This window comes from Barbus barbus, assembly GCF_936440315.1.
Source record: "Barbus barbus genome assembly, chromosome: 31".
Lineage (NCBI taxonomy): Eukaryota > Metazoa > Chordata > Actinopteri > Cypriniformes > Cyprinidae > Barbus > Barbus barbus.
The window spans coordinates 9,729,931-9,750,202 of NC_136759.1; the positions used below are offsets into that span (position 1 = coordinate 9,729,931).

The 20,272-nt window shown below is 37.8% G+C and overlaps 3 protein-coding genes across 10 annotated transcripts; 2 read left to right on the forward strand and 1 right to left on the reverse strand.

The window, feature by feature from the left end:
• Positions 1-1,444: 1,444 nt before the first annotated feature.
• On the forward strand, positions 1,445-7,085 carry LOC306850922 (synaptosomal-associated protein 25-like; the record flags this gene model as incomplete). The annotated part of the gene is made up of 7 exons (XM_079386885.1): positions 1,445-1,516; positions 2,182-2,223; positions 3,260-3,308; positions 3,674-3,791; positions 6,157-6,294; positions 6,789-6,933; positions 7,020-7,085. The coding sequence occupies 7 exons, from the start codon at positions 1,445-1,447 to the stop codon at positions 7,083-7,085; spliced, it is 630 nt and encodes a 209-aa protein (XP_079243011.1).
• A 1,676-nt stretch (positions 7,086-8,761) lies between these two features.
• On the forward strand, positions 8,762-13,054 carry LOC306851426 (uncharacterized protein). Of its 5 annotated transcripts, none has more exons than XM_079387643.1 (5): positions 8,762-8,910; positions 10,304-10,465; positions 10,591-11,046; positions 11,157-11,207; positions 11,769-13,054. In XM_079387643.1, exons 2-5 carry the CDS (start codon positions 10,327-10,329, stop codon positions 12,263-12,265), a joined length of 1,143 nt encoding a protein of 380 aa, XP_079243769.1. In that variant the 5' UTR covers positions 8,762-8,910; positions 10,304-10,326; the 3' UTR covers positions 12,266-13,054. The 5 variants fall into 5 exon arrangements, with proteins under 5 accessions (XP_079243769.1, XP_079243766.1, XP_079243767.1 ...); XM_079387640.1 differs by having other exon boundaries at positions 8,802-8,914; positions 10,237-10,465; XM_079387641.1 differs by having other exon boundaries at positions 8,847-8,910; positions 10,237-10,465.
• Positions 13,054-18,579, reverse strand: LOC306851427 (XIAP-associated factor 1-like). 4 transcript variants are annotated; one of them, XM_079387645.1, is made up of 8 exons: positions 18,479-18,579; positions 16,405-16,540; positions 16,152-16,208; positions 15,811-16,042; positions 15,608-15,675; positions 15,273-15,509; positions 14,745-14,809; positions 13,054-14,651 (listed from the first exon to the last, which is right to left on the reverse strand). In XM_079387645.1, the coding sequence occupies exons 1-7, from the start codon at positions 18,511-18,513 to the stop codon at positions 14,771-14,773; spliced, it is 804 nt and encodes a 267-aa protein (XP_079243771.1). In that variant the 5' UTR covers positions 18,514-18,579; the 3' UTR covers positions 13,054-14,651; positions 14,745-14,770. The 4 variants fall into 4 exon arrangements, with proteins under 4 accessions (XP_079243771.1, XP_079243772.1, XP_079243773.1 ...); XM_079387646.1 differs by having other exon boundaries at positions 13,565-14,651; positions 16,405-16,575; positions 18,479-18,563; XM_079387647.1 differs by having other exon boundaries at positions 13,623-14,651; positions 15,273-15,488.
• Positions 18,580-20,272: the final 1,693 nt, after the last annotated feature.

Genomic DNA, 20,272 nt, shown 5'->3' on the forward strand with positions numbered 1-20,272 from the left:
ATGTAATTAAAACTAATTAAAATTAAGGTTTGTGTGGAGTGGCATTTAGGGTGATTTTATGTACTGCTGATATCAATTTAAAATCAAAAGACTACAAATACATTTAGAATGTACTACTTAAAACTACCTACAGAGGTTTCCTTTAAAAAAACAAAAAGGTATGGGTCTGGTATTGTGGTGTGTCTTAGTTGTTCAGAGTGGAATATGATGACCTTAAAAACATAAACATTATAAAACTTTTAAAAAATTGTAAAATTGCTGAAAATGTACTTACCCTCAGGCCATCCAAGATGTAGCCTAGATGAGTTTGCTTCTTCACCTATGCATCCTCTACAGTGAATGGGTGCCGTCAGAATGGGAGTCCAAATGGCTGATAAAAACATCACAATAATCCACAAGTAATCCATAAGTCTCCAGTCTTTCAATTAACATCTTGTGAAGTATAAATCTAAACATTTGTAAGAAACTAGTTCATCGTTAAAGTTAAATTGAACTTTAAACCATTTCTTCTGGCCAAAATAGCAGTCCATAATCCGTTAATAATGCTTCTTCAAGTGAAAAAGTCCATCCCCTATTTCCCTTTCACATCAAAATCCACCAACAAATAAGAGCGTTTAAAAAGTTTAGAACTGGTTTGGACCATTTTCTGTGAATTTTTTTTTTTTTATATATAATTTTTTTTTTCAATGGAGAAAGCAATATTATGGATAGAGAACTCGTATTTTAGTCGAAAGCAAGGGTTTGAAATTTAAAAGGTCTTGACAGAGTTGTTTCTAAGGAAATGCAGCTTTTTACATTACAAGATGTTAACTGATGGGCCAGTGATGTGTGGATTTCTTGTAAATTGTGATGGTTTTATGAGCTTTCATTCTGACAGCAAGCATTCACTGCAGAGGATGCACCGGTGAGCAAGTGATGTAATGCTGAACTTCTCCAAATCTGTTCTGATGAAAAAACAAACTCATTTACATCTTGGATGACCTGAAACGTTTCCGCAAATTCAAACTTTTCCGTGAACTGTTCCTCTAATATACCTGCCTCACAGGATACAGAATAATTAACCAGCCTCATTGCTTTGTTTCAAATGCCTGCTGCTGTTTTTCTTTAGTCACGAAATAAAGGTGCAAGACATTGTGACAACATAAACACACCCTCTAAACACTGTAAGCTCAAGGACATTTTAAGGTTTGTGGGGATATATCATTTTCCAGCCTATAGGAATGCATGCTGATTCTGAGATGCACCTAGCAATTAATAAATTATGGTTTTGGTCTTGCACGAGGGGGTCTGATTTTATGCAACACATCAGCCTGCCGTTTCTTCTCTGTTGTACCAGACCAATTATTGCTGTCAATCTGAGGCATGCTGAGTTTATAAAGCCTTTGCTCTAAGAATAACCGCGTCCCTCGACTTGTCCTCCCCCCTGATGCAGTTCTCAGCTAGGATGGCTGCTGACTCCACCATGAGATCTGAAGTGGAGGAGCTGCAGAAGAGGGCCAATCAGGTGACAGATGAGGTAATGCCGCTTACAATCATCAAAGTAGCAAAGTTCAACATTGATTTGCATTGATTTGCGTGGGTCTTCAGCTGATGGTGTGTTTTTCTATCCTGTTTTGATGAGACCGCTCATCAACAGGCCTACAGTGATGACATCAAACATTTTCCATTCTCAGTTATTCCCATGGTACATAGCAACTAGGATGATGACGCTAAACACATTATATATGCACCTGCACTATTATTATGATTCTCACTGTGACGAAGTCAGGTAAATCGTAAATTAAGCCATTATTCATTGCCAGATTTTCCACTGGGTGTTATGTAGTGGATAATGTACAGTCCACTGGTCTTTATTGTAAAATGAACCCCAGCAGGGTGATCTGGACCTTGACGCAGAGCGCTTATTACACAGCAACCATATAAAAAAAATATTTGCACATGAAAGAATGGTTTGAAATTGTTTTGTAATTCTACCTGTGGGGCTATATTGTTGTTTTCTGCTAATTAAAAAAAAATCCAATACAGTATACAAAACAAATGGCCTAGAAACAATATTACAGTGATATTAAAATACTGAGGTCCTTTGTGGTAATTTTGACTTCAATCAATAGCTATGTTTTATACTGAGTTTTAAATGTTCTTTTTAGTCACTGTTGCGTTTTGAATTTTTACCTCCGACAGTCCCTTGAGATCACTAGAAACATGAAGCTTCTGTTGGAGGAGGTGAGTGATCATTATTCATAACAGCATGTATTATATGTTTAATAATTACAATTACCTCATCCTGTGTTGTTGAACAGTTGTTAGTGATGTCAATCAGTGTGTATCTCATGGGACAGGTTGAGCCTGAGACCACAATGAAAATCTGGGATCTAATTTAAACATGGAAATAAACCAAAAAAAAAAAAATCGAGTTAACTAAAACTAGAACCATAAAACAAATAACAATTTTTGTTACTTAAAATAAAATGAAATATATATAAAAAATATAAACGCTAGTTACCAAGGAAGCATTTCTTGTTTGTATTTAGTTTTACTTTATGTACAAAATAACTAAAACTAAAACCGAAATATCAATTAAATAAACTATATAGACATATTTACAAAATGCAAAACATAAAAATGACAAAAATTGCTAAAACTGTAACTAAAACAAAAACAAAATCTTGAAATAAAAACGAATTAAAAACAGTAACGATTACAGAATCTTAATCAAAGAGAATTAGAAATTAGAAAAAATATTGATTCTGCAATATTTCAAATTGTTGTGCTGATACTATAATTTGTTTTGATTTGTTTTTAGGAAAATGCTAAATTCACTAAAGGTCTCAAAGTTTTATACCCCACTGTTCAAACAATCCAAAAAAGTCTGTAATACTTAAAACATAGTGGCCCGGTTTCACAAATGGGGCTTAGCTTAAACCAGGACTAGGCCTTAGTTAAATTTAAAATATGACTTTTACAAAAATGCCTTAGAAGAAAAAATTACAGGTGTGCATCCTGACACAGAACAATTTTAAAATATGTCAGAGCAAGATATTTTCAGTTGAGACAGCGCAAACATGCATTTTAGTCTGGAACTAGCTTAAGCCTTGTCTGTGAAACCGGGGGAATGTAAAATAAACGAGATCATGTGTTTTATTTATTGTTGAGCAGCCCTTCTCTTAAATTGGCTTCTGGACACAAGCTTTCATTTCATGTTTTTTTTGTTTTTTTTTCTCATTCATTTCGTACTGTATTATTTTTAATTCTTCAACAGAGTAAAGATGCAGGGATCAGAACACTTGTTATGCTGGACGAGCAGGGAGGTAATGAATTATCTTCGTACACTGTATAAGTAGAGATAAAACGTACAGCAGCTAAACAATCAACTAATTACTTTAAAATGCATCATTAGTTGTTCATTTATCCTGTTGCATCTGTATGACAGGTAGCTATTATCTTTATGCTAATGATACAGAATATGCACAAAATGTAGGAGTACAGACTGCGTGTTCTTCATCTTTTATTTACTCGTCCCTTTAGTACGACATATAAATACAGCCATATATGATTCCGTACATATGGAAATATGTACCCTTTGTGTGTTTTTGTATGCGTGCTTGTATATTTCCCCTTTCATTTCCCCTTCCCCCGCCTCCCATGCCCTTCCCCAACTCCCTTGCATGGGCAGAACAACTGGACCGCATAGAAGAGGGCCTGGATCAGATTGACAAGGACATGAAGGAGGCTGAGAAAAATCTCACTGACATGGCCAGGTGTTGCGGTCTGTGCATCTGGCCATGTACAAAGTAGGTCTCCTCCCAGACACCTGAGCCATGGCTGCTTGGCGGTCAATGATGTCACCTCTCTGCCCATGCCTCTGTCCCACTGATAACCTGTCCTGCTGTGATGTTGCTACATGTTAGTCTTTTTTGGCTGTTTTGTGAGCAGAGGTTTATGCAGGACTCCATGTAAACATTTGAAATGAAGATAAATGTTATGCAACTTGTGCTCACACAACAAATGCAGTGTTTGTAGATATTAACAACATAATTTTTATTGCTGTCCATTTCGCTTGTCATTTGGAGCAAGAGCTGATGTTTAGTCGCTTATGGGTGTATGGCGCTTCTTGCTGAGAAAACTGTTGTTGTGTGTGTTTTTTTTGTTTGTTTTTTATCTCGTCTCCATACTTTAACCTCTGAAACTCCATACTCTGTGATCCCACCTTCCGTCATCCAGAGCAGCTTGAGCGGATTGAGGAAGGGCTGGACCAGATCAACCAGGACATGAGGGAAGCTGAGAAAAACCTTACAGATCTTGGCAAATGCTGCGGTCTGTGCTCCTGTGATAAGTATGTGATGTTTGGAGGGGCTTGGCTTCTAGTTGCTTGCATGAAAACTCATTTTGTGCCAGTAATTGCTTGTGTGAACTCAAGAAATCACAAGAAACTGGATGGATGTATTGTCTTTTTTATATTGTTCATATATATATATATATATATACACTAATAGCTTGGAATAATTCAAATTTAATGTGACACTGAAGGCTGGAGTAATGGCTGCTGAAAATTCAGCTTGGCCATCACAGAAATAAATGACATTTCAGAATATATCAAAATATAAAACAGTTGTTTTAAATTGTAATAACATTTCGCAGTATTACTGTTTTTACTTCATCAAATAAATGTAGTAGTGAACATAAAAGACTTCATTCAAAAACATTTTTAAAGGGGTCATATGGCGTTGCTAAAAAAGAACATTTTGTGTATTTGGTGTAATGCAATGTGTTTATGCGGTTTAAAGTTCAAAAACGCATTATTTTCCACATACTGTACATTATTGTTGTTCCTCTATGCTCCGCCTTTCTGGAAAACGTCGATTTTTACAAAGCTCATTGTCCTGAGAAGCGAGGCGTACTCGCCAGCTATCCAGTGTGTTGTGATTGGCCGAATACCTCAAGTGTGTAACGGAAATGTTACGCCCCTTACCATATTGTGATGCCGTGTCCCGGCGCGATGAGACTAAAACAATAAAACCCATTATAAATGAGGCATTTGTTGGATCCAGTGGGGACATAATTACTGATTATAATGGCTTATACTGTCTTTTTAAACATTACCATGTCTGCATTTGTGATCGGAGAAACGACAAACAACAAGCATTACTCTACACTGCCCAAAACTCGGGTTTGAATCGTCAGTGGCAAATTCTTTAAATAAGAAAACGTACTTACAGGCTGTGAGTCAGAAGCGCTGGACTGTCCTTGCAAAGTTGGAATTGCCCCACTTTATAGAAACAGCCTTTGTGCATAGCTGGTAGGCTACTCCCAGGTTCAGGAAATAGTCCTCCGTAAAATGCGCTGCACACACTCTAATATTTGGGTTGAAATGTTCTGGAACAGTGTTGTAAATGCAACTTAACCACTGATTTCTAGTTGTGTCCTCTTTTGGAAGCCCAAACAAAGTACTTTCGCTTTCACAACGAAACATCGTCTCCAGGACATGGCGCCAGCAGCAGCAACAATATACAGCAAGAATAATAGTTCCTCCGCCTTTCATTGCGTATACATTTGGGCGGTGTTTTGCAAATCTTCCCACACCGTGACATAGACATGTGGGGGCGTGTTTAAATAAGCTGTTTTAGGAGGGCATGGATAAGTCTTAACTTTTATAAAGAATATCTCTTTGCTTTTGAGACTTTAGTCTTTGCAACTTCAGGGATCTTATCTATGTACAAACAGCTTGTAACACTCCAAAGAGAAAGAAAAACTTGAAATCCCATCATATGACCCCTTTAAAACTCTTAATTATTCCAAAACTGACTGGTTGCTTGAATAAATGTTATAAAAAATATAAAATATGTTTTGAAAGGAACAATACCTTCTACAATTTTAAATGTCAAAAATATGCACACTCACTTGTCTTTAACATCAAAATAATGCAACTCGTGACTTAAATTACATAACTATTGTCAGACAAACTCCAACCAAATAATATGTACTGTGATTTGTGTGTGGTTCATTTGAAACAGATGCAACACCAACTACCTGTGTCTTCAGAGTCAGCATTGAATCCTCCTCAAACTATTTAGGCAGTTACAGCCTAAATTTCACAGTTTTAGTATTAACAACTGGTATGACTAATCAACTTTGTCTTTCTCATATGGCTTGTCTCAGACTAAAGGACTTTGAAGCAAGTGGGGCATATAAGAAGGTTTGGGGTAATAACCAAGATGGGGTGGTGTCTAGCCAGCCCTCTTCTAGAGTCATGGATGAGAGAGAGAAGATGACCATGAGCGGTGGATACATTAGAAGGTGCCAGAACTTTTGGCTTCTCGTCCATAAATAGACTCTACCATTTCAGACCAGTCACTCGGATTTAAAATAAATAAATAAATAAAAATCCCTTTAATACTTTTTTTGAGCAAGTATGCATTTATTGATCATATGTGACTGTACATACATTTGTTGCAAAATACAGACCAAATAAATGCTGTTCTTTTGAACCTTACATTCATCACAGAATATATCAGTTTCCATTTGTTTTTGAACATAGAATGAAGGTTCTAAGGTTCTATATGACCCTAAATTCTGCTAATGGCTGCTAATAATTCAGCTTTGCTATCACAGGAATGAATTACGTAAATAATATTAGTTGTTTTAATTTGTGATATTTCACAACATGACTGTATTTTTGTTCAAATAGTTGCAGCCTTAATGAGCAAAAGAAAGTTCTTTCAAAACATTTAAAAAATCTTAGCACCCCCGAACTTTTGAACAGTGTATAAACAATCGTTTCTCTTTGATAGAGTGACAAATGATGCAAAGGAGGATGAAATGGAGGAAAACTTGGCACAGGTCGGCAGTATCCTTGACAACCTCAGAAGCATGGTACTTGACATGGGCAATGAAATCGACACTCAGAACGTCCAGATTGAACGCATTCAGAGCAAGGTCAGTGTTTGGAAGGGGAAACATCTGTTCTACAAAGAGAAGCTGAACCTTTTAATATTAAGCGTTCTTTTATTGTTTTTTTGCAGGCCATGGTTAATGAATCCCGCATCAATGAAGCCAATCAGAGGGCCACAAAGCTAATATCAAGATAAAACATGGGATTCTCCTTTGTGAAACATTTACAGCCATCTGTAGGAAAATGTACGCACATATTGATACAAATTAAGTGGTTTATTTTTTAAATTACTATTTACAGTACTTGGATTATTGCCTACTGACAGTAAGTTATTATGTTCCAACAACAGCTCTTCAATACATCAAGAAAAAAATTTATGAATGTTAATATGCTATCTTTAGTCTGTGCTGTAATTGTAACTCAAGCATGTATTGTACAGGCTATAACAAAACAACTTTTAGACTGCTATCTTCGCAGAACACTTTTCATGGCTTATAACAGCTCACTATTCAGACAAAACAGTGTCTTAAAGTTGTATTGGTAAATGTAATTTCTTTGTCTACTTTGAGTAGCTTTTTAAAAAAATTAAAAAATAAATCAAGTTTAAAATTTCAAGGGTTTGTTTTCATGATGGACAAAATGTTTTTTTTTCTGCTAGGCCACTTGCAGGTTCTTCAAATAATCTTTCTTTTATTTTATTTTGAAAATAAAACTAAATAGATATTTTTCTGTTATTTATTTTACTTCAAACCTATGACTTTCTTCTGTGGAACTGGCAACAGTCACCATTCACTTTGGTTTTATATACAATAAAACCCAAGGTAACTCAGTGTTGGTCATTCTCCTAACTAACTAAAACAAAGTCAACCAACTTTGACTTGAAAAAGCATGAAGATGAATAAATTAGTTTTTATTTTGGAGTTGAACTGTCCCTTTAAGCCGCGAGACAAATCTCAACGTAGGTGTTTTTTTTTTTTTTTTTTTGCAGACTCATGCACGCATATTTGAGGAACTCACTACATCCACCTAGCGGGTGCCAAAGGCAATTACAATGCCACTCCCCACGTCTGACAGAGAGAACCTCAAAATGGTGGCATTTTGTTGCATGACCACCTCATTACAAAACTGTATTCATATAATACTCAAGAAGATTAGATTATCTGTGGACCCCAGGTCGTAAACAGTTCAAAGAACAAGAGATGCAACACAATCCAGTGTTCTTCTGTGTAAAGGCCTAAATTAATTCCAGCATGTGTTAGCCTACAATGAGGAATAGCCCCTTGTGATTTGTGTCTGTTTTATTTTAACCATTTTATTATCTTAGTTGCTTACACATTCTCTTTAGTAAACATAAATATATTAATGTGTACAGTATAGCACACATCTTTTTTAGTATAGCATCTACAGACAGGGCGCAGATCTTTTGATTGATATATTGCCATGACGTGAACAAGAAATCGTGGATCTTTCCAATTACATTTGAACAAAGATTGCACTCTAAATTAGTAATATTTAACTTAGCCTAATATTTTACAGCTGAGCACAGTCAGAAAAAAAATTGATTTTTGAAATGTATTTTAAATTTGTTATAAATTTCAGACCAGGCAATCACTTAAAAAAATATATATATTTTATAAATTATTATTTTTTTTACAACTATTAGGACTAGCTTTAAAAGTTTCCAAACACCACAAAATAGCCATTTAGACTGGAAAAAACGAGTACAAAATCCACAAATATTTTACGCGATATATTAACTTGTATGTGAATAAATGGCGACTTAAATGTACTTTTATTTATTTGCAAGTTGAACATTTCCATGCTTCTACTGGGCCACAGGGTTTGCATGTATCGTTAGAACTGCCTCCACGCAGGCAAAGGGAAGAATAGAATGTTGGCGAACTATCGTTGTGGAGGGGAAAACACGTAGAGCTGAGTCTGCGCGACGCAGGGGATCACTGCCTACGAAGTTTATTGGGCAAGACTACGCCGACAAATCCTAGGACACATTCGGCCGCACTGTAGGTAATTACCACTCAATCTATCACTTATATCAATAGCAATAAAGTTGACCGCCGTTCTGATGTACGCAGTTTCGATTAGACTCTAAATTCGTTCGTATACGTTATATGTCTACGAAATGCGTGCGTAGTCCATTTTTCTACGGCAGGCGAACGACAAACAAAAAAAAATCTGTTCGCGTTTCCTGGTGGAATATTCGCTTATTACGATATCTGAATCTATCTTTACGCGTTCGATTGAATACTGTACGCGAGATTTTTGAGAAATGGCAGATTAGAACGCTCGGGATAGATGCTGTGTGTCCGTGATGGCGATCGCTCGATTCTCTGTTCCTATTGCTCTCTGACGATTAGGCAGGAAAACAACAAAGAAGCAGGAAGCATATGGGCACACCGACAAGGCGGTGTGAGATCACGCCGCAATTAGTTGTAACAGTTAATTTAAAGTAAAAGGATCCTAGAAAAATATGATTTTGTGCTTTGCCCAAATAATCTCTGTCTGTGCCTGTTCTGTCCTTTTAAAGCGCAGAACAGAAGCAACATTCGTCACATGACCATAATAAATCAGAGGGACAGTTAGTTTATTGAACAACTCTCTCTCTCTCTCTCTCTCTCTCTCTCTCTCTCTCTATATATATATATATATATATATATATATATATATATATATATATATATATATATATTGTGTGTGTGTGCTTTGTAATAGTGTGTGAGGAAGTAAGAACAGTTGTATTTAATTAAATTAATGAAATTATGTTGAAAGCTTCTGAAAGAATATCAGTTTTGATTTTAAATTAGTATGTTTTATAATTTCAGCCATAATAATCTCTGTCTGTGCCTGTTCTGTGCTTTTGAAGCGCAGAACACAAGCATCATTCACATGACCATAATAACTCAAGAGGGACAGTAAGTTTATTGTACAACACAGTTAGCATATATATATATATATATATATACACACACACACACACACACACACATATATATATATATATATATATATATATATATATATATATATATAACATGTAACAATGCTAATTGTATGTATCCACCCATAACATACTTTATAATATACATGTTGTATAATTAAAAGAAAATATTAAAATACATAGAATATTTAAATAAAATTAAGTAGATAAATATTAAGATGTTTTGTCATAGTGTGTGAGGAAGTAAGAACAGGTTAGTTGTAATAATTAGTGTGTCACATTTGTTTTCTTCTTTGCTGGATAGGTTGAAGAGAATGGATTAGAAATGCTGATGAAAGCTTCTGGATGAATTTCAATTTTGATTTTAAATTTGTATCTTTTATTATTTCAGCCATATAATTCATCAAGTCTTCTGATGGATGAAGTCTAGAAGCCCTGATTGATTTGGTTGTGATTAGTTTTGAAGAGCGGAGGAAGAAGGATGTCGGAATTTATGCCATACCCTTACAGAGGGCCAGGAGGTGCTTTGATGCGCTTCAAGAAAAGAAAGTCACGTTTCACATTCCAGGAGGTTGAACTGCTGCTCAGTGAGGTGCAGAAAAAGCGTCATATTCTAGTTGGTGAGTCAAACCTTTTTATTTTCATATCACAAAATTCAATATTGTCTGAAAGCACTCTGAAAGTATGTAAATTATGCTTTGCATTTGTAAGGGATATTAGTTAAATGAATTCACGATTTTAACAGGAAAGTTCAACCGGGGCATTTCGAAGGATCTGAAAAACCGCACATGGGCAGATGTGACGGCACGTATCAATGAGGTCAGTGAGTGTCATCGAGAAATTATCGAAGTCATTAAGAAATGGGCAGACCTCAAATGCGACACCAAGCGGAGGGTGGCAGCCATGAGGGCATCGGGAGCCACGGCCGCCCAAATCGCACAAGAGCTGTCGCCTATAGAAACTATGGTGCACCAGATCCTTCAGATGTCTAACCCTAACAAAAATGTGAGCAGTTTGACAAATGATGACCAAATGGATGATGAAGACGATGACATTCCAGGTCTCTCTGAGATTCCACACAGCTTCTCACACATGGCAAATGGCAGGCCTCATTCATTTAGTTTGCCAATGCCACCTCTCTTCCGCACTAGTATCCCAGGCAAAAGTGATACAGAGCTTCCTGCACACATGATGTTCAACAGTGAGTTCCATTTTTATTTTATGTTATAATATAAATTAGTTAGGTGACTCATTACTGAGTGTTTGAATGTTCAAAATGTAATCAATTTGTTACTTTTATTGTATTGATAGATTCATCAGTGCCTCAAATAGATGTCCAGACTGACACATCAGAAAAGGAAGGTAAGAAATAATGCAGATACTTGCCACACATTTTGATTCTTTTACTGGGTCAATGGCATGTTTTTTTTTTTATCTCAATCAACTTATATCAACTTGTTAAAAGATTTACATTATATATTTGATTTTTAAGTTATTACTTTTCATTAACTTTTTTTTATTAATAATTGAAAATATTGTATTTGGGACAATTATGATTAATATTTATTCGATTATTGCTTTTTTTTAAATGTATAAAAAAATTTAATATTTGAAAAACTCTTTAATTATTTCATCAATATATTTTCGAAGAAAAAAATCTTAAAGTATGTATACCTTGAAAAATAACACGCGCACACACACACAATATACACACATTTTTATGTGATGTTTATACAGTGACATTTTTAGTTTTAGAAAATTGAAACTTACTGTAAACTGTATTGTGTCCAATATTACAGACACTCTTATTGTTAATTGACCATAATATTTTATGCATCCATTTTATATATAAAAAAACAGCTCTAAGTTCTCTTTCAAATATGATGTTAATTTCTAAGATTAACATGTTTCTTATCTTTCCAGGCATTAATATGCAGCTTATTGAACCAAGAAGCCAACCAAACCAGAATCCTATTGGTATTCCTGGATTCCTCAGCCATCCTATTGCTGAGAAGAGACATGTTCGAGAAAAACCTAATCACAACACAACATTTAACGGTTCCTCATCTGTCAGTGTCTCAACATTTATTGCACCTTCTGCAGTGGCCTCCTCATCATCACGTTCCACTCCCGCTCGGCTCCCTCCCCAACCTGCTCCTGTGGAGCCTCGCAGTCTGCAGGAACGTTTATCCCAGAGTGCCTCGCTCAGCCTGCAGGAACAGCAGGCCAACACACTGTTGATAGGGTCGCTGTCTCGCTCACTGGAGTCACTCGCGGAGTCTGTGCAGAGATTGGTCCACACCCAGCAGCAGTTTTCACGCGACACTTTACAACTGCAGCGTGACACACTCCACGTCCTGCGTGACTTCTCCTCCAACGCCTTGACTCTTCTGCAGGACAAGGTCAATGGACATCCGTAGCTCTATCAACAGCTACATTTGGGAGCAAGTTACACAAACAGTGAATGCTGATAGCAAAGAAAATACAATAAGCTTGAGGATATAGTGACACTAAAGTATATGCCAATTTCTGAAAATGTTTTAAGATTTATAGAGCTGACAGGACTAAAAGATTTCCCTATTTATAACATAATAACCAAAATAAGAAGCATTAGAATCTAAAACAGGTTCTTTGTAGAGTTCCTTGTATGTACCGACTGAATATTTTAAGTAGATGGCTGGGTCTAATAGACTGTTGGATCAATTGTGTGCTGTTTTATAGGTTAAAAAATTATTATTTAAAAATTGACTGGTAATTTAATATAATTCTGTTTGTGGTGCTTTTTAACATATTGCAAAGTGGCCATTAAATTGGCTGCTTTTAATTTATGTAATCTGATTATTATTTGATTTTTCTTTATTTAGCTTTGTTATTCTGACGGTTCTCCTTGTTTAACTTTTAAATCTGTTTCTGGCTGAAGCGTTGCTTATCAGACCTGCTGTAAATGTTTGTTCTTTTAGCCAGGTGCATTATCTGTTTTAAGTTCTTTCTCTTAACTTGAATTTCCAAAGACTCATTATTGTGTTTTATTTTTTCCTCCAGATGTGATTTTAAATTCTGATTAAAGGCACATTTTCTTAGCTGTAGCTCCTATGGACCTGTGTTTGATCTCCCAGAAATGAAGTCAGCACACTGTTTAAAAAATAAATTAAAAAAAGTCTCCTGCTTTAAAACCCAATGTAAAGGATGGAAATAAAACATATAATTTGAAATAATACTGATTTTTATTTGAACTGTTCTTCCTTCAGATTAAAGGAATAAGTTACCCAGAAATGGTAATTTGCTGATGATTTTCTCAAACTCAGGCCATCCAAGTTGTAGATTAGTTTATTTCTTCATTGGAACAGACCTTGAGAAATTTAGCATTATATCACTTGCTCACCAGTGGATCCTCTGCAGTGAATGGGTGCCGTCAGAATGAGAGTCCAAACAGCTGATAAAACATCACAATAATCCACACAACTCCAGTCCATCAATTAATGTCCTGTGAACTAATCTTTTAAGTGTGTCAGAAAATCAGGATAAAGGGTTATGGCTACCATATGTCATTTTATGTCTGTTCTATAGCACAGCAATCAACATTAATACAACCGTTATACAACATATGCTAGTTAATGCCTCACTAGTGTGACGGTTAAGTTTAGTCCATCACAAATTTGTATCTTAGCTGTTAAACTCAAAAGTGGCAACTCATGAAAGTTCATGAAGAGACAAAGATTTATATAATCTACTTCATGTAATGGTTTGTCAACAGATGAGAAAAAAAGAGCATAGGTTGCTTATGAGATTATGACTGAACGTTTATTCTTGAATTTGCACTCTCAACACTGATCTCTCGCAAGAGGAATAAAAAAAATATCCACTAGATGTCTCTCTTGCACTTTTGTTTCCAAGTGCAGAACAGGTTGTTCAAAAAAACTACAATTTTTAAAGTGAAAAAGTGACGTGACGTGGCCAAGTATGGTTACCTATACTTGGAATTTGTGCTCTGCATTTAACCCATACAAAGTGCACACACACAGCAGTGAACACACACACCGTGAACACACACCCGGAACAGTGGGCAGCCATTTACAAACCTGGTCACATAATTATATTAGATTCATTACTAGATTAATTATTTATATTAGAAGTCATTACTAGGACTAAGTTTACCACCGCAAAAAATAAAATTCTAATAATAAATTGTAGTAAAATTCTACTCCGTTACAAATGAACAAATATAGCAATAAAAGACATTTTAAAATGTAGTAAAACATATCAATTAAGTAATATTTATTAAAAGATACTATAGGAATATTAAGATGTTAAGGAAAGCCAATCCTGACTGAAACTATGCCATCTTGTGGTCTCTCCCAATCAATGGCCATGTTTCTCCTTATTTTCACAATCCTCTTCATCTGGTAGATAGTCTGCGGGATCCTTCTAGAGTATATTATGCACTAAATAAATTCATGCACCTCACAAATAGTTGTGTTATCTTTATTTGCTGTGGTCAGAGATTTGTCTGGATTTAACATGCAGTAAGGTTTAAAGATTTATGAAAGAGCCAAATAATGGGTAAATAATAAAGTATGTGCATAAAGTGCCCTCACTCAAGATGTTTAAAAAGTTGTGCATTATTATATATCTATTATGAAACATTTAAAGAGCCATTATTTTCAAATGAAAATCATACAATGATTATAAGAAGCATTGTAAACATGTTTTTAGTTAGTTTTAGTATATTACAATATATTTTTTCTACAACAAAATATTTAATATTTTTATTTGCGATGATTGGTGAGTTCGCAGTTTCCAGCAACCCTGTAAAGGTAATTCATACACATATTATAATTCATCAGTTGCACTGCAAAGTTATATTGGTGATACATTATAATATATTATTTGTATACTTACATATTTAGCTTTGATTTCACCAGCCATCATGCCATGCTCAGATGTCTGTGTAATTCGCATTTTTTCTTTAAAAATAAAAATTGAAAATAAGAGGCTCAGATGTACATCATTTACAGTACTGATGAAAAGTTTGGGCTCAATTTTCAAATTTTTTTTTTTATGGAAAATTGCTTTTTCATCATTACAAAAAATTCATATTTCAAATAAATGCTGTTCTTTTGAACTTTCTATACATCAAAGGAACCAGAAAAAAATGTATCACAGTTTCCACAGAAATATTAAGCAGCACAATTGTTTTCAGCGTTACTATGAAATTGATCAAAATTTGAATATACAGAATTTTTTTTTTTTTAAATGACTGTTTTACTTTTTTTTTGAAGTTTTGAACTTTTGAACAATAGTGTATGTATTTTGCTATAATAAATTTACCAAGTTAATGATATTTCTTAAATCAGCAACAAAATTACTGTTCAGATTCAACCTGAGGCTGCAGAAGAATATCACTATGTACAGAAAAGTGAGTTGTACCTCATGCCATTCCAGCGTCTTTACAGGAAGAGCCAGATGACAGAGCGGACAGGTGCTTATCTTATCCAGGTCCATGTCGATGTTTCTGTCTCTCTTTGCCTTTCGCAATGATGAGAAGGAGAAACCTGCAGCGTTTGGAGTGCTGTCATTTCCAGGATTGGTGTTTTCATCCTCATCCTCAGTGTCCTCATCCACATCATCTGCATAATTTAAGGACTGTTTGGACATACAAAGCAGCTGGTAAAAAAGAATAACAGAAAGATTTGAGGTGTTAAAAATAGATTTTCATAATTACATATTATAATGACATATTCTTATTTATTGACACATTTTACCTTATGTTCCTTCAGCTTGTTTGAGGGAATGTATTTCAGACAATTCTGACACTGTAGCATAGTCTGCTCTGAAGATAACAGATATGCCAAATTAGTATTTTACAATCACAATTTGTCTGAACACCTTAAAATATGCAGAACTTGGCAATACTATAACTATAAGACCTATAACATATCTATAATGTTTCAAACTTCTGACTAACCATCTGTGTCAGAAGTATCGTCCTCAGGGACAAGGACTTTTGATGTTGTGGGGGTGGTAGTAGAGCAGATCTGAGCATGATCAAGCTGGTCCATCAGTTTAACGTACTGGCCACAGTCAGAGCAACGCTCCGTGCGACTCCCACAGGACACTATGTGCTCTTTTAGATCGCTCAGAGGAAGCTCAAGCTGACAAAACTCACAGATCTGAGGCCTCTTGGTGCACTCATCTTTCTGTAAACAAGGAGAGACAGAAACAACAAAGGAATAAGTGTTAAAACACTCTGAGAGAGAGAGCAGCCTCAGACATGAAAATTTTCACGGTGTGAGATTGAATATTCACCTCATGATCCAACAGATGCCTTCGCTCCATCTTTTTATTGCACATCTTACATTTTACCTGTGAGACATAATGAAAAATGAGACCACCGACATGGTTTCTCAGTGGGGGAGATTACAGTGATGAGTAATAAGCATGTCAAGTGGAAAATGTTTAGTTGGAAATTTCATCCCAAATAATCTTTTGTGACATACAAGGCCAAGGGCCTGTAAAAAGCAGCAAAGTGTTAACCAGTGTTGAGTGGTGTGATCGTGACCTCTGTGTGCTGTTCAGTTTTATGCTGCTCCAGTTGATCTCGAGGCACAGTTTCATCGCAGTCAGGGCATATACACAGAAACCTCTTACAGTGTGGTTCGTGCAACTCATAGTTTGCCTTCGCCACCTCTTTATTGCTGCATGAAAACATTGGAGAGACTCTTTACAGAGACTGGAGAATGGAAAAGGTGTTATGACACTACAATGTTATGGCACTTAAAGGAACAGTTCACCCAAAAATTTTAATTCTGCCATTATATAGCCTACACACACACCAGCATGCTGTTCCAAGCCTGTATGATTTTCTGTTTTTCTGTGGAACACAAAATATTTTTGGAAAATATCCTGGTCACTATTTTCCATATAATGAATGTGAGGGACTGGGGATGTAAAAAAATTAAAATAAAATAAATTAATTAAAAAAGCAGCTTTTCTTCATGGGCCTTTGGGAGTTCATAATAGAAGCAGCAATTGTCTAATTCGTAAATGAATCATTCTTTTGAGTCAGATTTTCAATGAATCGCTTGACTAGTTCGCAAAAAGGTTTAAAGTGCCCCTATTATGGGTAATAAAAGGTTCATATTTTGATTTCGGGACTCCCCAACAACAGGTTGACATGCATGCGAGGTAAAAAAAATGAATTGTCTTATAATAACCTGCCTATACCTAAACCTACCCATCTCCACCCCCTGATCCCTAAACCCACCCCATCTCCACCCCTAAACCTACCAATCTCCACCCCCTAGATGTGGATCCAACCACGCCCCCTGGATGTTGTAGACTTGGGCTTGCTGCAGAGCCAAATTGAGGAGCTGGAGGTAATGGGTGGAGATAGACACCTAACCACACCCTAACCCTACCCCTTACCCTATTGCTAAACATAACTCCATCCATTATTTCACACAGAGGTGGAGCTGGACATCCAGAGAGGGGTAGCTGGAGACCATTTGGCTAAGTGAGCAGTACTTGGATAAAGCACCGTTTGTGAGCACAGTGCTGCTTTGTGTACACTAGTGTTACAGGGGAAACAGCTATTTTACTGCTCCAAAAGCGGCACCTAGTGGCAAAGAATTAATTTGCATGTTCATTCAGACCAATGCGAAAAGACCAACAAATCTGCCGCAATATAATGTTTCATGTTGAGGTCAATTCGTTTTACAAACAACTCATTTCAATGATTAATCATCGACGCTTTCATTTGAGAGACAATAACTTTATTCACGGTGCACTTTCAGATTTAAAACTTTGCAGGATGTTTTCATTCACTAGAGCTGTGTTACACACTACATGGAAGATAATGAAAAAAAATCCATGATAGGGGCACTTTAAGAGAGCTGGAGGCGAAGAGTATAAAGATTTACATAGGCCTGTTTTCGCATAAAGCTATAATATGCTTGAGGAGGCCTGGAATAGAGCACGAGTCGTATGGAATAGCTACTTTATGACACTTGTATGGCGCGTTTACGGCATTTTACGTAAATAAATAAAAATTCAGTTCCCAATTCCCATATAAAGTATTCAGGCTATCCTCGTACATTCCACTTGCTGTGTTCCCTGAAGAAATAAAGTCACAAGGGTTTGGAAGGACATGCACGGTGAGTAAATGATGCTAGAAATGTTGTTTGAACTATTCCTAAAACCTGAATGTTAGTAACAGGCTAGCGTCACGAGGAAACAGCTAGTGTTAAAATCTTTCACTAATCAATCCAACTGAATCATTATAGACTATAGAATATTCAGCAAATGACCAAAGCGAACGAAATGCGTTGCTTCTCATTAAATACGCATTTTTAAATGAAATGTAATTTTACAGTTTACAGCTTGTCCCATACTTTCACTTTGTTTAAATGCGGTTATCGACAACATAAGGTAATATTAATTATTGTTGAGTATTGTTGATTAAGTAGAATATGTTTTTGTTTTCGATATTTTGTTGTTGTTACAGTAGACAGTGCCACTGATCTTACACTCGACGAACACTATGCCATTTATTTACATACTTTGGCAGTGAATATAAATAGACCGAAACTGGGCATTAGTATAATTACAGTACACCTACATTATAAAACACTTACCAGTGAGCACATAAAATATGTTCTTCTTCGTCCATAGTTAGTGTGAGATGACTGGGTTACTGGGTTGGGGTTGATATTTTCACTTATCCTAAACAGAAAGTGAAACCGAAACTTAACATGTGTCGTAAATAACTCTTATTGCTAAACGCCTGTTGTTATCCAACAATACAACATTGCCTTGTGTTGTGATGAAAAACAGACTCAGCACTATACTTGACATGTTTAAGGTGCACTGTATCTCATGTAGTATGTTCACCATAACTCCTGATAGTAACCACAAATCTATAATAGAGAACTGGATTGCTCATGACCTTAGGAAAGTGAAGCCGATTTATATAAAGGCAGCTGCTATTTGAACTAAGTGTAAATAGACACTCCGTTAGGCTATTTAAATCAGTGATAGCAACACAACTGTCACGTTCCCTCTCGGGACACAAGGAGCGCGGAGACGTGGAGGTATCAATAAGCCTGTTTTATTGAAACACACACAAAGAGACGAGGAGCTTGGGGAGAGACGAACATCGATGACGATTAAGACCGGACACAGGGGCTAGGAAACACAGGGACTATAAACACTGGGAAATTAGCAAGGAAGAACAGAAACAGGTGTGGGGCAATCACATGCAGGGCTGGGGACACATTAACTATTAATTAAAGGAACGAGGACAGGAACAGGAAGGCCAAATATGGGCACGAGAGGAGGGGAAACACAAGACAAGGACTGACATTACGCCCCCCTCCGGAAGGCGTGTCCTCACGCCTAACACCATCCAATGGGGAGGGGGGGTGGGCGCTCTGGAGGCCTCCAGGGCGGTGCCCGTTCCAGGGACCATGGCGGGTCAGGAGACTCGGGAGGCCATGGCGGGTCAGGAGACTCGGGAGGCCAGGGCGGGTCAGGAGACTCGGGAGGCCAGGGCGGGTCAGGAGACTCGGGAGGCCAGGGCGGGTCAGGAGACTCGGGAGGCCAGGGCGGGTCAGGAGACTCGGGAAGCCACGGCCTATTTTTTTCGGGTCGTGTGGCCTTGGTCCTTGGCCCGGCCACACAGGCTGTGACCCTCTTACCCCCCCCCAAAATTTTCTTGGGGAAGCTCCCCCCTGGGAGCCACAGAGGAGCGGACTCTGTCGGGCGCTCTTGCAGCGCGGACTCTGTCGGGCGCTCTTGCAGCGCGGACTCTGTCGGGCGCTCTTGCAGCGCGGACTCTGTCGGGCGCTCTTGCAGCGCGGACTCTGTCGGGCGCTCTTGCAGCGCGGACTCTGTCGGGCGCTCTTGCAGCGCGGACTCTGTCGGGCGCTCTTGCAGCGCGGACTCTGTCGGGCGCTCTTGCAGCGCGGACTCTGTCGGGCGCTCTTGCAGCGCGGACTCTGTCGGGCGCTCTTGCAGCGCGGACTCTGTCGGGCGCTCTTGCAGCGCGGACTCTGTCGGGCGCTCTTGCAGCGCGGACTCTGTCGGGCGCTCTTGCAGCGCGGACTCTGTCGGGCGCTCTTGCAGCGCGGACTCTGTCGGGCGCTCTTGCAGCGCGGACTCTGTCGGGCGCTCTTGCAGCGCGGACTCTGTCGGGCGCTCTTGCAGCGCGGACTCTGTCGGGCGCTCTTGCAGCGCGGACTCTGTCGGGCGCTCTTGCAGCGCGGACTCTGTCGGGCGCTCTTGCAGCGCGGACTCTGTCGGGCGCTCTTGCAGCGCGGACTCTGTCGGGCGCTCTTGCAGCGCGGACTCTGTCGGGCGCTCTTGCAGCGCGGACTCTGTCGGGCGCTCTTGCAGCGCGGACTCTGTCGGGCGCTCTTGCAGCGCGGACT